This window comes from Rhinopithecus roxellana, chromosome 13, assembly GCF_007565055.1.
Source record: "Rhinopithecus roxellana isolate Shanxi Qingling chromosome 13, ASM756505v1, whole genome shotgun sequence".
In the NCBI taxonomy this organism is placed as follows: domain Eukaryota; kingdom Metazoa; phylum Chordata; class Mammalia; order Primates; family Cercopithecidae; genus Rhinopithecus; species Rhinopithecus roxellana.
Window position 1 is genome coordinate 105,906,425 of NC_044561.1, and position 14,892 is coordinate 105,921,316.

At 50.2% G+C, this 14,892-nt stretch overlaps 2 protein-coding genes across 2 annotated transcripts in view; both read left to right on the forward strand.

The window, feature by feature from the left end:
* CBFA2T2 (CBFA2/RUNX1 partner transcriptional co-repressor 2) overlaps positions 1 to 4,154 on the forward strand; it is a 159,351-nt gene extending 155,197 nt beyond the window's left edge. The window contains 1 exon segment of the mRNA XM_010360587.2: positions 2,591 to 4,154. Coding sequence (XP_010358889.1) covers positions 2,591 to 2,890 — 300 coding nt within the window. The 3' untranslated portion in view covers positions 2,891 to 4,154.
* A 338-nt stretch (positions 4,155 to 4,492) lies between these two features.
* On the forward strand, positions 4,493 to 8,310 carry LOC104660281. Its single transcript, XM_010360586.2, has one exon. The coding sequence runs from the start codon at positions 7,519 to 7,521 to the stop codon at positions 8,065 to 8,067; it is 549 nt and encodes a 182-aa protein (XP_010358888.1). The 5' UTR covers positions 4,493 to 7,518; the 3' UTR covers positions 8,068 to 8,310.
* The last annotated feature ends 6,582 nt before the right edge of the window (positions 8,311 to 14,892 follow it).

Genomic DNA, 14,892 nt, shown 5'->3' on the forward strand with positions numbered 1-14,892 from the left:
TTGACCAATGTGCAGATGAAAATGCCTAAATACCATGTTGCTATCACAGAGGATGTGGTGAAATTCCTTATTATAGCTCTTCAATACAGATACTATGGATTATGAGAAAATAGTTTATTTAATCCCCCTCCCTTTTCATTCTCTCCTCCTTTTTTGGGGGGGTGGGGGTCTCGCTATATTGCCCAGGCAGGTCTCGAACTCCTGGGTTCAAGCTATCCTCCCGCCTCTGCCTCCCTAAGAGCTGGGATTACAAGCATGAGCCACCACATCCAGCCTCTCCTCCTTTTTCTTTAGAATTGTTTTTGAGGCTGGGCGCAATGGCCAATGCCTGTAATCTCAGCACTTGGGAGGCCAAGGTAGTATGAACACTTGAGCTCAGGAGTTCAAGACCAGCTTCGGCTAGATGGTGAGACACCATTTCTGGTGGGGGGGAAGAAATTTTTTAAAATTAGCTAGGCATGGTGTCATGCACCTGTAGTCCAGTTACTTTGGAGGCTGAGGCAGGAGGATCGCTTGAGCCCAGGAGGTTCAAGCCTGACCATGATCGTAACACTGCACTCCAGCCTGGGTGGGACAGCAAGACCCCATCTCTTTAAAAAAAAAAGAAAAGAAAAGAAAAGAAAATAGATGATGATGATGGCAAGATGAGGGGGAAAGAAAAGAGAATTGTTTTTGAGAGTGATATATCTGTTTCTGTTCTGTATGTTTAATTGTGTATCTATAGCCATCCATATCAGTATCTGTATTTGTCCTCATCTATCTACTTTTATCTCTGTGTTTATCTTTAACTATGTCTGTCTCCAAAGAAAGAGTATAGCTTTTAGCCGGGTGCGGTGGCTCAAGCCTGTAATCCCAGCACTTTGGGAGGCCGAGACGGGCGGATCACGAGGTCAGGAGATCGAGACCATCCTGGCTAATATGGTGAAACCCTGTCTCTACTTAAAAATACAAAAAACTAGCCGGGCGACGAGGCGGGCGCCTGTAGTCCCAGCTACTCCGGAGGCTGAGGCAGGAGAATGGCGTAAACCCGGGAGGCGGAGCTTGCAGTGAGCTGAGATCCGGCCACTGCACTCCAGACCGGGCGACAGAGCAAGACTCCGTCTCAAAAAAAAAAAAAAAAAAAAAAAAAAAAAAAAAAAAAAAAAAAGAAAGAGTATAGCTTTTGGCTTAGAGCGTAGATCCTGGATCTGGATTGCGTAGGTTTAAATCCCAGCTCTCCATTTTGAGAATTGTGCTTTTAAGGAATTGTAATTTTAAACAAGCCACAATGTAGCCTCCAGGTGAGGTGTACACCAGCACCTATCCCTGCAAAATCACTTTCCAAAGCAGGGAAAGGATAAAGGGCCCATCCTTTGGATGAGTTTGCATTGGACCAAAATGGCCGATTCTTGTCCATCAAAAATATTCACCTAGAATATTCTTGTTGAAATTTAGCAGGTATCCCTGGAGTTTCTTGTTCATATTGTGAAAGGTGGTTTGGCATGGGGGAGGAAGGAGGCCAGGACTGGAGGTTAGGAGCCCTGACTTCTAGTCCCAGTTCCGTCTCACACTGGCAGTATACTCTTGAAGGAGTCAGTCTGCATCTCTGTTCAGTGAATATAGCAGCTCCTATCCTATTGGTCTGATAGTTATTAGGGAACAGGCACAGTGGCCCATGCCTGTAATTCCAGCTTTTTAGGAGGCCAAGGTGGGAGGGTCCTTTGAGGCTGGGAGTTCAAGACCAGCCTGGGCAATAATAAGGAGACTCTGTCTCTACAAAAAATTAAAGAATCAGCCAGGCATGGTGGCACATGCCTATAGTCCCAGCTACTCAGGAGACTAAGGTAGGAGTGTGGGAGGATCCCTGGAGCCTAGGCGGTCAAGTCCAGCCTGGGCAACATAGCAAGACCCTGTCTCCAAAAAGAAAAACAAAACAAAACAGCAGCAGCAGCCTTGGTTAAGTCAGATTATTAGTAAAAACAATGAAGATTATTTCTCTAGTGAGGGAAGCAATATCAGCCGGGTGCTTGTAATCCCGACACTTTGGGAGGCTGAGACAGGCAGATCACTTGAGCTCAGGAGTTCAAGACCAGCCTGGCCAACATGGCAAAACCCCACCTCTACTATATATGTATGTATAATTACGAAAATTAGCCAGGCATGGTGGCACATGCAGAAAGGAGTAGGATAAATGTTCGTCTTAACACACGTGGTCTTAGGATAGATGGCTATTGGGGGTGATTCTTGCACAGAGTTTGGTTTGGTTTCTATTAAAATATGAGTCAAAAGATGAGTCCATGCCTTAAGCAGAAGAGATGGCCACCTGCCCTAGGCTGATGCTGTGTAAGGTATTTTCACACACACTCCTCATTTCACTGTTCTGTCATCCTGCAGGGAAGTAGTTTTCTTGTTTTACACAGGAAGAAAACTCAGAAAAGCAGTGTGTATTTTTCATAGTTAAACAGCAGTAGAGGGAGGACTTGACCACAGGTGTATGTAGCTCCAAAGCTGGGGTTCTCTACATGCAGCCTCTTGCTTTACTGTGCAGGGAATGAATGGCAAGCCTGCCCCTCGATCCCAGCAACCACTCACTGATGCCTGTGTCTTGCAGAACTGCTGGAACTGTGGCCGCAAAGCCAGCGAGACATGCAGTGGCTGCAATATCGCGCGATACTGCGGCTCTTTCTGCCAGCACAAGGACTGGGAGCGGCACCACCGCCTCTGTGGTCAGAACCTGCATGGCCAGAGTCCCCACAGCCAGGGTCGGCCACTGCTTCCTGTAGGCAGGGGCTCCTCTGCCAGGTCCGCCGACTGCAGCGTGCCCAGCCCAGCCCTCGACAAGACCTCGGCAACCACGTCGCGTTCCTCAACACCTGCTTCCGTGACAGCTATCGACACCAACGGACTCTGAGCCCTGGACTCTACTTACCCTGATGGCTGCTCAGCACCACAGAGTGCTTGGGCTGTGGGACTGTCTGTTGGAACCTGTGCATGTAGCTCTGCTGGGTCATTAGCAGGAAATGAATTGGAGGCAGGAAGAATCCAAGCCTGAATAATAGCACCCCACAGCCTCTCTGGACACTTGCTGTCTGCGGAGCCAGTGTGCCATTCTCTGCACGTGGGCAGCCGGCCCAACCTGCCTCCTCCATGGCTTTCCTGGTTTGTTCCTCCCCACTGAAGCTGACTTAGCCAGCCCCTTTTCAGTGTAAACCACCAGCTCCCCTCCCCGTCTCCTTGAGTCAGCAAACTGTCCAATGTGCTCAGCCAGGCTGGAGGCAGCAGGCAGCAGGCTGTGGAGGAGGCCCCTCGGACAGGGAGCTGCCTGCCTCACCCCTGAACAGGGAGCAGCCTGCCTCACCCCTGAACAGCTCTTTCGGCCCCATCTCCATCCTCAGCAGATGACACTGATTGGCCTCACGGGGACTTGGGTAAGCAACAGGCGGCACTCAGGACTCTCTTCTCAACCTTGCTGTTCAGACTTGTTAAGATCTCAGAGTCCACAGGAAAGAAGTCACTGTTGCAATAAAAGCACCCATAGTAGCAAAAACATAAACAAATAAAACTTCCCCCACATCACAGATGATTTTGGACAAGATTTTCCAACCTTGCTGGCTACTTTAGTTTGGGACCCGTTTTTTTTCTCATTTGATTTTGCTTGTGCAGAAAATAGTTTCCAGCACATGGATTGGTCTGAGAGAGAATGAGACTCAGTTGTGGATAGTCTGTTCTCTCTGAGCATGTTGGCCAAACTAGTATCGTCAAATTATTGAGTGGATCATCTCTTGGAAATGCAGAACTTCTGCCACCACTTGGCTATTTGCACAATCGTCTTATTCTGTGTCCTTTTATCTCTCAGACCACACACATCTGGAACGCTGTGGGCATCTTCTGCCCGTGGGCTCTATTTGGCACCTGCTGAGCCACAGTTGTCCTGCTGGACGTGCTGTGGCAGGTTGGTAGGACTTGCCCCCACTGTCAAGGCCTGGTCTTGTCTGAAAAGCCCTCCTGGACCTCAAAGAATTCTTCAGACCTCATAGTTACAGGTCATTATATCTACTATGTTGATTTATCATCAGGCATACAACTTCTGTTTCCTTCTCTTGTGTTATCTGATAGCCTCTCTCCTTGAGCTCATCAGAAAGGTTTTATGAGATGTGAGAACCATTTTGGGAAAAGTTGATCAATTTTTCTTCCTAGCTTCCCATTTTCAAACGGGACATCACCTATATCCCTTTCAGAATGTTAGGAACTGCCTCCCACATTCTTCCCTGTCTTTTTGGGTTTTATTTGTTGTTGTTGTTGTTGTTTTTTAACACAAAGTCTCGCTCTGTCAGCCAGGCTGGAGTGCAGTGGCGCGATCTCGGCTCACTGCAACCTCTGCCTTCCAGGTTCAAGCAATTCTCCTGCTTCAGCCTCCCGAGTAGCTGGGATTACAGGCGCCTACCACCCACCATGCCCAGCTAATTTTTGTATTTTTAGTAGAGACAGGGTTTCACCATGTTGGCCAGGCTGATCTTGAACTCCTGACTTCAAGTGATCCACCTGCCTTGACCTCCCAAAGTGCAGGGATTACAAGCGTGAGCCACCACGCCCAGCTTGTCTTTTTGGTTTTCATGGGAGTCTGAGGACCCCGACTCCTCCGGCTCTCCATCTTTGAGCCTCTAGCATCCTTTCACACCCAGAAATCAGCTGGAGTAAGTCTGATTGGCTCTGCTCCAGCTGGCCTTTGAAGCACAAGTTTAAATCTCCACCTTCTGTGCACTGACCAGAGTCTAAAAGAAAAGCTGCCAGTGCCATAAAGGAAAAGGGATCCGCACGGGTAGCCTTGTCCTTGCCTACAGGCACATCTTACTTTAGAATTTCAAGTCCTGGCCAGGCTCAGTGGCTCACTCCTGTAATCCCAGCACTTTTGGAGACTGAGGCAGGCAGATCACTTGAGGTCAGGAGTTCAAGACCAGTCTGGCCAACATGGTGAAACCCTGTCTCTACTAAAAAAAATACAAAAATTAGCCGGGTGTGGTGGCACTCAACTATAATCCTAGCTACTCAGGAGGCTGAGACAGGAGAATCACTTGAACCCACAAGCCAGAGGTTGCTATGAGCCAAGATTCCACCACTGTACTCCAGCCTGGGCAGTACAGCAAGACTCCGTCTCAGAAAAAGAAAAAAAAAAAAAAGCTAAATTTGAGAATTTCAAGGCCCCAATTCATTCTAACCAAACATTTTCAGTCTTACAAAGAAACCTAGTGCACGACATCTTTAAAATGCCTAGATTTCCATTGCCTAAAGTAAGGTGTGGCCAGGGAAAGAACAGCAGGGAATAATGTTCCTTTGCTGTGGAACACATAAGCCCCACAGTTTTCCAGTCAGCCTAATACATGGGTATCCCCCACCCGCATCTGCCTCCTTAAGCCTCAGTCCTTAGTGGGGAACTCTGACTAAGGGGGATGGAGTCAGTAACCCAGACAGGGCCACATTTGCATGAGACATAGCTGTCTCACAAGGAGGGTCACAGAGCTTCTACGCCAGCCTACTGGTTTTTCATGGATTTGTTGGATTAACACTGTAAGCAGGTTTTGTTTTCGTTGTTTTGTTTGTTTGTTTTGAGATGGAGTTTCTCTCGTCGCCCAGGCTGGAGTGCAATGGCATGATTTTAGCTCACTGCAACCTCTGTCTCCCAGGTTCAAGCGAGTCTCCTGCCTCAGCCTCCCGAGTAGCTGGGATTACAGGCACCCGCCACCACGCCCAGCTAATTTTGTATTTTTAGTAGAGATGGGGTTTCTCCATGTTGGTCAGGCTGGTCTCAAACTCCCGACCTCAGGTGATCTGCCCACCTCGGCCTCCCAAAGTGCCAGGATTACAGGCATGAGCCACTGTGTCCGGCCTTAAGCAGGTTTTTAAAATCTCCAGTGGCCATAAAACAAGCCAGGGTAGCTCATGCTTTTACTGGTTGGAATAAGGAGCCAAAACCAACAAAATAATATTTATTAGGGCTCAATGCCCATTTCTGTGGCTAAGGCTTAGGTTTGGTGTGCAGAACCTGGCCTACTTTTGTGGGCTGTGGTTCCTGTGACAGTTTCGTTTTCTGAATCTTTGTAATGCTTTTCCATGTGCTGCCCAGAGGCTGATCTGCAAACCTGCGCAGTATTCCACACTGAAGCTCAGTTTGCAGACCTTTTGCTGTGTTAATTCTGGTCGGTTTCACACAGAAGTCATGAGGGCCTCTGCCCAGGACCTCCTATTCACATTTCAAGAATCCCTTTCTGAAATTATCCAAGTCTCTGGTCAGGAGGAGGAGCACCAGTGGGGTAGGGTGGGCGGCGGCTAGAGGGGCAGGAGCGAATCCAGGTTCCTTGTGTGGTTTCCAGCCTCTGCTGACAGCACCTCAGCTACCAGGTGGGGAGTGGAAATTCAGGCTGCTTAGAGGACTGACCTCTACAGTTAATATTTGCAGTGACATAAAAGGCAAAGAGGGGCTGGCATGGTGGTACAGAAGGTATCAGTCAAGCGCAGGCTCCTCAGAAACCTAGAAACGAAAAAGCAGATGCGACATGTGACTGGCCATCAGCCAGACATGTCTAGGGTGAGACCAGTGCTCAGCACCACCTGCCAAAGGATGCTGATGAGTTGTGGGACATAATGATCTGCCAAGTGAGGAATGACTGCAGGGACCGGAGAAGACCAAAGATGCCACATGTCCCAAGAGTTTCTTGAGGGCTGGGTTTCACATCTTTGATTGTCCTTTTTGTCCCCACCTGCCTGCACTGTGCCTGACTCCATCTTGTGGGGAAGGTGACTCAAGGAGCTGTTTAAGCCCAGGCCTAGGCAGTCCACCTCGGGAGGTGGGGGCACTCCACACTGGGGGGCCTGCAGCTCCAGGGCTGGTGCTCTAGCAGATCCACTCAGGCACGGTTGGGTGACTAGAGGGTCACCGATTGGGTAGATTATTTCTAGGGCAGTGCTGGGTTAGAAATGTCTGCCAGTGGGTCTGTCTGGAAACAGGACACATCTTCCCACCACAAGTCCACACCTGGCCTCGGCTGCTGCCCGCTCTCTGCAACGTGGACTTCCTTCGCCCATTTGGGCCAGAAGCTCACCAGGAGTTCATCACTGCTTGGTGTCAACTTCAGCTTCCAGACAAAATCTACACTTTACTTTGTACAGCCCTGTCCCAGAGTTAGTGACCCTCGGCTTGTCACCTGCTTGCAAAGCGTATAGATGTCGTTCTGGGTAGTTCTAGAGGATATCTCAGCAAGTGCGTTTGAAGGTTCGGCACAGCTGGAATTGTATGGTAGTGAGCTCTTCAGAGTGAAAACAATGACCGGATGGCCATCTGTCCTGGAAATTGGAGTTGAATAAATCACTGAAAATAGAACGCTTCGTGGAGGTTTTCTTCAGAAGTGAAATAGAAATAAGTTTTCCAGGCTCCCAGGTCAGTAGACCAAACCAACTTCCTTAGATTTTTTTTCTTTTTAAAGCTGTTTGCAGAAAACTGGGTGGTAGCGTGTCTGAACCAAATGGAAGAAGAGCCAGCGGAGCATGCACTGTTCCGGCTTGGGCCACATGGCCAACTGTCGAGAGCAGCCCTGCCCAGACTGCGGTGGGGGCTGTGCCAGCAGCTCCGCAGGGCCCTTCCAACTCTGGAGTGTCTGTAGTTCTTGTGAAACCAAAACGTTGACTACCTGCCTCTTTCCTCGGGCATCGACATGCTCATTTCCAAAGATGATGGTGCAGGTGACCTTTTCCATCGTGACCCAGGAGAAGGTTAGGAGGCCTGCGGGGTGGGCATTGCGTCCCCTCCTTCCCCTCCATAGACCCCGAGGTGGAGCTTCCCTCACAGACCCCATCTGGTCTAGCCTACAGCTGCCCAGTGTATACTCAGTGATGCTTATACCAAATAGGGCATGTATGCTGGTGTCTGTTGGGGACAGCCCCATCCCTTACTTGGAGAATTGCAGAGAAGCAGCAATAAGCATTAGGCGAATGCTTGAAAGGACTGCTGGGCCGAGAGGCCTTCAGTCCCCTTACGTGGCTTTCCAAGTTCCTGATGAGGCTACAAAGGCTCCACTCATAAAAGAAAGCCAATAGTGTAAATAAATTAAGAACGAAGCCTCCATGCGTGGTTTTTAAGGGGGATGATGAATGTGAAACCACCCACAGAATGCGTTAGAGTCTGGTTTTTCTGTGCTTTGTCATTTTACTCTGATAGGAACTTTTGTTACCTAACTCTGTGCATAACTTATTTAATGTACTGTATAAATGAACCAAAACTGTTAAATATGGATTTAGTTTGTTCTACTTAAAGTAGTCAATAAAAAGGCTATATTCCTTTTCTGCCTCAAGCTGGAATGGGCACAGGAGGAAAGGTGGTCCCTACACTAGGAGGTGTCCCCTCACCCTTATTCCCAAATCCTTGAGGAAGGGGGAGAGGGTGGCCCCAGCTGGTTCTAGTCATGGCCTGAAGAGTGCCCAAGGGCATGAAGCAGGGGGTGCCTGCACCCCATGTGCCTGGAGCTGGTCTCTGGAAAACCAGCTGCACCAACTGGTCAGTGCCCTGTGGCGACCAGGCCCAGCCAGGCTGGCTGCTGGAGCCCACCAGTGGGCCCTGCGGTCAGGGGCCAACAACAGCTTCCAGACACTTCCCATTACTTCTCTCTTAAGTGGTTTTTTTTTGTTTTGTTTTTTGGGGGTGGGGGCGGGCAGGGTCTCTGTTGCCCAGGCCGGAGTGCAGTGGCGCGATTACAGCTCAATGCAGCCTCTACCTCCTGGACTCAGGCAATCCTCCCACCTCAGCCTCCTAAGTAACTGGAACTACAGGCATGGGCCACTACGCCTGGCTGATTTTTTGTATTTTCTGTAGACACGGGGTTTCACCATGTTGCCCAGGCTGGTCTCAAACTCCTGGGCTCAAGTGATCTGCCTGCCTCGCCCCTGTCAAAGTCCTGGGATTACAGGCATGAGCCACTGTACTGGGCCAAGTTATCCTGTAATAAGGAAAAATGAACCACAGAGAGTCTGACCATCTGTCCTGCCTGAACAGGATGGTGGACTTGTGGATATATTTTCTAGTAACTTACGTATTTTCTTGTAAAATTTTAACACAAATGTCAACATACCTAGACTTGTCAATATTCACTTATGTCCTTATGACACTGATGTTAAATCACAGGTAATTTTACTGTTGCCTTCCAATTTATTTGCTTAATGGTTGCATCATTTAATTGAGGCCATAATTTTTTTTAACTCTTCACCTCCTGTTGGGCAATTGGATCGCTTTCGCATTTTCCGGTGCAGCATACATCTATGCATTCTCTTCCTTTGCATTATTTATTTCCTTAGGATAATTTTCCAATGTGGAATTTTTGATACCGAACATTTCTTGGATCCTTGAAATCTGTACAAACTACTCTCCCTAAAAGCCCAACAGCTTGCATTGCCTCCAGCAGCCCCTGGGTGGTACTTTCTGTGGCCCAAAGGCTGGTGCAGGCACACCTTTGTGTGGAATTTCAGGCTGCCAGTCTGGTTTACCAGCCGGTGAGCTGAGGCCTCAGTTCTGTCACTTGAATACCCATCTGTGCTCTCTCCCTGAGACCCTCCTCTCCTGAACAGCCTTGCCCAAGAGGCTCGTTGCCACCACCAGCTTCACAGTCCCCTAGAATGCAAGGGGAGACAGACTGGTTACTAGGTCTGGAAACAGGGAGGCGGGCTGGCCTGTGGCCTAGGGCTTGGCTGTATGATCTTCGATGCAGGTGGTGCCAACTGCAAACCTTTCTGGGCTGCACTGCAATCTGCCCACCTAGAACAATGGCAAGATCTCAGCCATGGGACTGTCAGCCCTGCACAAGAGCACTATGTTGGTGGAAAGGGAATGTGCCATAGAAATGGCAGGCTGAAAATCTTTTCCTCACCGCAAAACACCCAGATGCCAGATAAATTATAATGAATGTACTTTTAACTGCATTGCTGAGGTCACAGATAGGACATTCTAAGAACTCAAGAGTTGGAGGGAGACTGCGTCTAGGCACAATGTGAGACTTGGTTTTGAGCATATACAAAGTGCAGAAACAAAACTCGGGCCTTTCCACAAAGGCAGATAGCTCAGTACCTTTGGCACCGTGAAAAGGCGGCAGGGAAGATCTGCCCACCTGCAGTGGAAACTGAATTGGAAACAGCTCTGTCCCTGTTTGAGAAAAAGGAAAAAAGAACTGGGACGGGCATGGTGGCTCACACCTATAATCCCAGAACTTTGGGAGGCTGAGATCACTTGAGCCCAGGAGTTTGAGACCAACCTGGGCAACATAGTGAGACCCCCCATCTCAACAAAAATTAAAAACTTAGCTGCGCATGTCAGATTTATCCTGAAGGAAGGTCAGGGAATCCTGGTGCTGAGAAATTAAGATAATTAAGGACCTTCAGGATCAATATTGTGTGTCAACCAATTATAAGCTGTCCGGAAACAACACTGAACCTTCAAGGAAATGAGCCTTCGTTAACAAAGTCATCAGGAACAATAATTGATTTAGACCCCTGGGACTTCAGATACTACAATCACCAGATACAGGCTGGGCACAGCAGCTCATGCCTGTAATCCCAGCACTTTGGGAGGCTGAGGCAGGCAGATCACAAGGTCAGGAGTTTGAGACCAGCCTGACCAACATGGTGAAACACGTCTCTACTAAAAATACAAAAATTAGCCGAGCGTGGTGGCACATGCCTGTAATCCCAGCTACTCAGGAGGCTGAGGCAGGAGAATCCTTGAACCTGGGAGGTGGAGGTTGCAGTGAGCCAAGATCGCGCCCCTGCACTCCAGCCTGGGTGACAGAGAGACTCAAAAAAAAAAAAAAAGGACCAGAAACAGAATACAAAAATACGAAACCTCTAAAGATGACACTGAAAAAGAGCAAAAAGAATCTGAAAATGACTAGGCAGATTTGAAAATAGAATTCTGGAAATGACAATCATTGAAATAATGCATTATTCGACAATAGATTACACCAACCTGAAAAAGCAAATTAGTGGTGCGTTACATTTGTCAGAAAGAGACAGAGAGGCTGGGCGCAGTGGCTTATACCTGTAATCTCAGCACTTTGGGAGGCCGAGGCGGGCGGATCACGAGGTCAGGAAATCAAGACCATCCTGGCTAACACGGTGAAACCCCATCTCTACTAAAAATACAAAAAATTAGCCAGGCGTGGTGGCGGGCGCCTATAATCCCAGCTATTCGGGAGGCTGAGGCAGGAGAATGGTGTGAACCTGGGAGGCAGAGCTTGCAGTGAGCCAAGATAGCGCCACTGCACTCCAGCCTGGGCGACACTGTCTCAAAAAAAAAAAAGAGAGAGAAAGAATTGGGAACTATGAAAGATCTGTCCCTCTGGAAAGTTAGGAGGGGAAAGCCTTCTCATGTGTTACCAAGGGCAGCATCCAGGAGCCTGCTGACTGGTGTTTCTCACCAGAAAGGGGACTGTCCTGAGGTGGGAGTAGGATCTTGGGAAGCAATCATGTCTCTTGCCCACCTCTGCTTCTTTCTGACTGCTGGTATTTCAGGGTCAGGGTCACGATTAGGCATGTCCTCTTCTTAGCCTTCCTCCCAAGAGGCTTGGAGGAACCGGCGACGGACCGTCGCCACTCCTCATTGCCTGCTGCCAGGAGCCCTCTTGTGGACAGAGCTGGACTTTCCCCCTGGGTTGCCACCATCCCTGAGCCAGATTCCTTTCCAGAGCACGCACCAGCAGCTTTTCCTTCCCCTTCGCATTAGCCTTTTCTCAGGCTGCCTTTCCACCCCATAAGTTAACATTCTCTAGGTTCCTCCTAGGGAGTTCCAGAAGCTATCGGGGCTCAGTCTCCCCACCTTCTGAGGGCTGGCTTACCTGTCCCCTCGCACTGGGCTCGTCCTTGCGCACTGTCTGCCATTTTGCAGGCCCCAAGACCTGGCAGTGTTCCTCTTTTTGGTGTAGCTGCCTCTGCCTCCTCCAGCCGGGACTGGTTTCTGCTACCAGAGGGTGTCCTCTCCCAGCGCTGTTCACTCCCGAGGGCTAGCAGCTGTTGGTGCCAGGGAGTGGATCCCTCCTGCATGACCCGGGGCAAGGCACTTACTCACTGAGCTTTTTCCTTCGTAAGCTGGAGATGCTAACGATGTGTACGCCTCTGGGGTGTTGTGAGGGTAAGATGCAATCAACAACATGGGTATAGCCCCTAGCACAGAGCTTGGCACCCAAGGCGTCCCTGTAAACTGGTTGCTGTCATACCTGTTTCTCTCCCTGCCAATCTGTGATTTCCTTGAGGATTGATGTTTGTGTCCAGCACTCTATGTGGAGCCTGGTGTCCTGCACAAGTGGTATGTTTCAAGAATAATTTTTTGAAGACCACCTAGTTCTCAGTCCCTTTCGGCCCATCAGAGGCTACGTTAAGGGGACTTGTTGGGAGAGCTGTAGGGCATTGGCCACCGTCTAGACTGTTGCTGGCTGCAGCCTGGCCTGGCACTGGGCCAATCCCTGGGACAGGTTTGAATATATACAGGTGAGTCACAGGTGCAGGTGTGAGGAACGGGAGAGGGCAGGTGCAGGGAGTGGGTGGAAAGGTAGGGGCGGCAGCTGGCTAAGGAGCCTGGAGCTCTCCTGACTTCAGGGCTCTGCCTGCCCTTGACCGAGTGCTGTCACCAGCCCAGGACATTTGATCATCCCCAGCACCTGCCACAAAGCAGGTGCCCAGTGGTTGTCAAAAAGAGCTGAAGAGCCAACAAGAGCAGGATTGGGAAAGGCACCCCCGTGCAATGGCACTCTCCTGCTCCTTACAGTGGAAGCGTTGCTGTGGTGGACAGGGGTGGCTTGGGACAAAGGCCACAGACAGGGTGACTGGGGTTGCAAATGGCCCAGCTCAGCTGGAAAGCACCTTGACTGCCCGGACATGAAATTATGACCCCGATGCTGAAGACCTTCAGGTGCCACTGAAGGGTCTTGGCCAGAAAGGTGCATTTTCAAAATGGCAACATTTTGAAAGCCCGCTCTGGCTGTGTCTTTATAGGGAATGGATGGGGTGGGAGCCAGGTGAAGAAGTTGCTGCAGTCTTCCAGGCCAGAGAGGACAGTGGCCCTGACTTGGGGGCTGGGGCAAAGCACAATGGTGGGGATGGCAGGCTACAGGTGAGGTGAGCTGGTGAGATTGACAGACAAGGCAGAGGCTTAAGGGCTTCCTCCGGGTCCCCACAGCCCCAGCCCAGCTCCGACGTTTGTTCTGTGGCTGCGGCTCCAGCCCCGTCTGCGCTCAGCTCCACTCCCACCCACTCCGTCTGACACCCTCCTGTCTCCCTGTCACCTGCAAGACAACATTCCACTCTCATGCACCCGGCCTCCTCAGCTGGCCCCAGCCCTCACACTCCAAGGCTCCCTTCTGCCCTCACACCTGCCCGGAGACCTCTGCTCAACTTTCACAGCTCAAACCAAACACTCTCCTAAGTGGCCCCCTGATCCTGCTGTACATCCCCGCCTGCGTGCCCTCCTCTGTAGCTCCAGCCTTCAGGAGTGAAGGAGGACACAGCCTCTATTAAAAATCATAATAAAGAGGTGTCCACCTTCAGAACTGCACTGCAGAGGGAGCCAGGCATGGTGCCCAGGGCACAAAAGCTAAGGAGATGCCCACCACAGATAAGTCAGCCTGAGGGTTTGGGCATATTTAAAGATGGCAGTGGGCTGGGCATGGTGGCTCATGCCTGTAATCCCGGCACAATGGGAGGCCGAGGTGTGCGGATCACTTGAGGGCAGCAGTTCGAGACCAGCCTGGCCAACATGGTGAAACCCCATCTCTACTAAAAACACAAAAAAATTAGTGGGTGTAGTTGTGTGCGCCTTTAATTCCAGCTACTTAGGAGGCTGAGGCAGGAGAATCGCTTGAACTCAGGAGGCAGAGGTTACAGTGAGCCAAGATCGCACCACTGCATTCCAGACTGGGCGACAGAGCAACTCCATCTCAAAACATAAAAAAAAAAAAAAAAAAAAAAAGATGGAAAAAGATGGCAGTGGGATTTTTTTTTTTTGATACGGAGTCTCGCTCTGCCGCCCAGGCTGGAGTGCAGTGGCCGGATCTCAGCTCACTGCAAGCTCCGCCTCCCGGGCTTACGCCATTCTCCTGCCTCAGCCTCCCGAGTAGCTGGGACTACAGGCGTCTGCCACCTCGCCCGGCTAGTTTTTTGTATTTTTTAGTAGAGACGGGGTTTCACCATGTTAGCCAGGATGGTCTCAATCTCCTGACCTCGTGATCCGCCCGTCTCGGCCTCCCAAAGTGCTGGGATTACAGGCTTGAGCCACTGCGCCCAGCCAATTTTTTTTAGTTTTCAGGATTTGTTGCTACAGTTTTTGTGGAGGACAAAAGAAGCCTTTACAACACAGGATGGAAAGCAGGGCAACTTCCTCCTCAGCTGTCTTCTCTAACAAGACACACTGCCCAGCCTGGGCAACATGGCGAAACCCCCATCTCTACAAAAATTAGCCGGGCGTGGTGGTGTGCACCTGTAGTCTTTGGCTCACTGCAACCTCCGCCTCCTGGGCTCAAGCGATTCTCCTGCCTCAGCCTCCCAAGTAGCTGGAATTACAGGCACACACAACTACACCCGAACAAGCCTCAAGCCTGCTCAGAACCCCATGTGGTTCAGATGGTGGCAGCACTTTCTTTTCTTTTTTTTTTTTTTTTTTTTTTTTTGAGGCGGAGTCTCGCTCTGTCGCCCAGACTGGAGTGCAGTGGCCGGATCTCAGCTCACTGCAAGCTCCGCCACCCGGGTTTACGCCATTCTCCTGCCTCAGCCTCCCGAGTAGCTGGGACTACAGGGGCCCGCCACCTCGCCCAGCTAGTTTTTTGTATTTTTTTTTAGTAGAGACGGGGTTTCACCGTGTTAGCCAGGATGGTCTCGATCTCCTGACCTCGT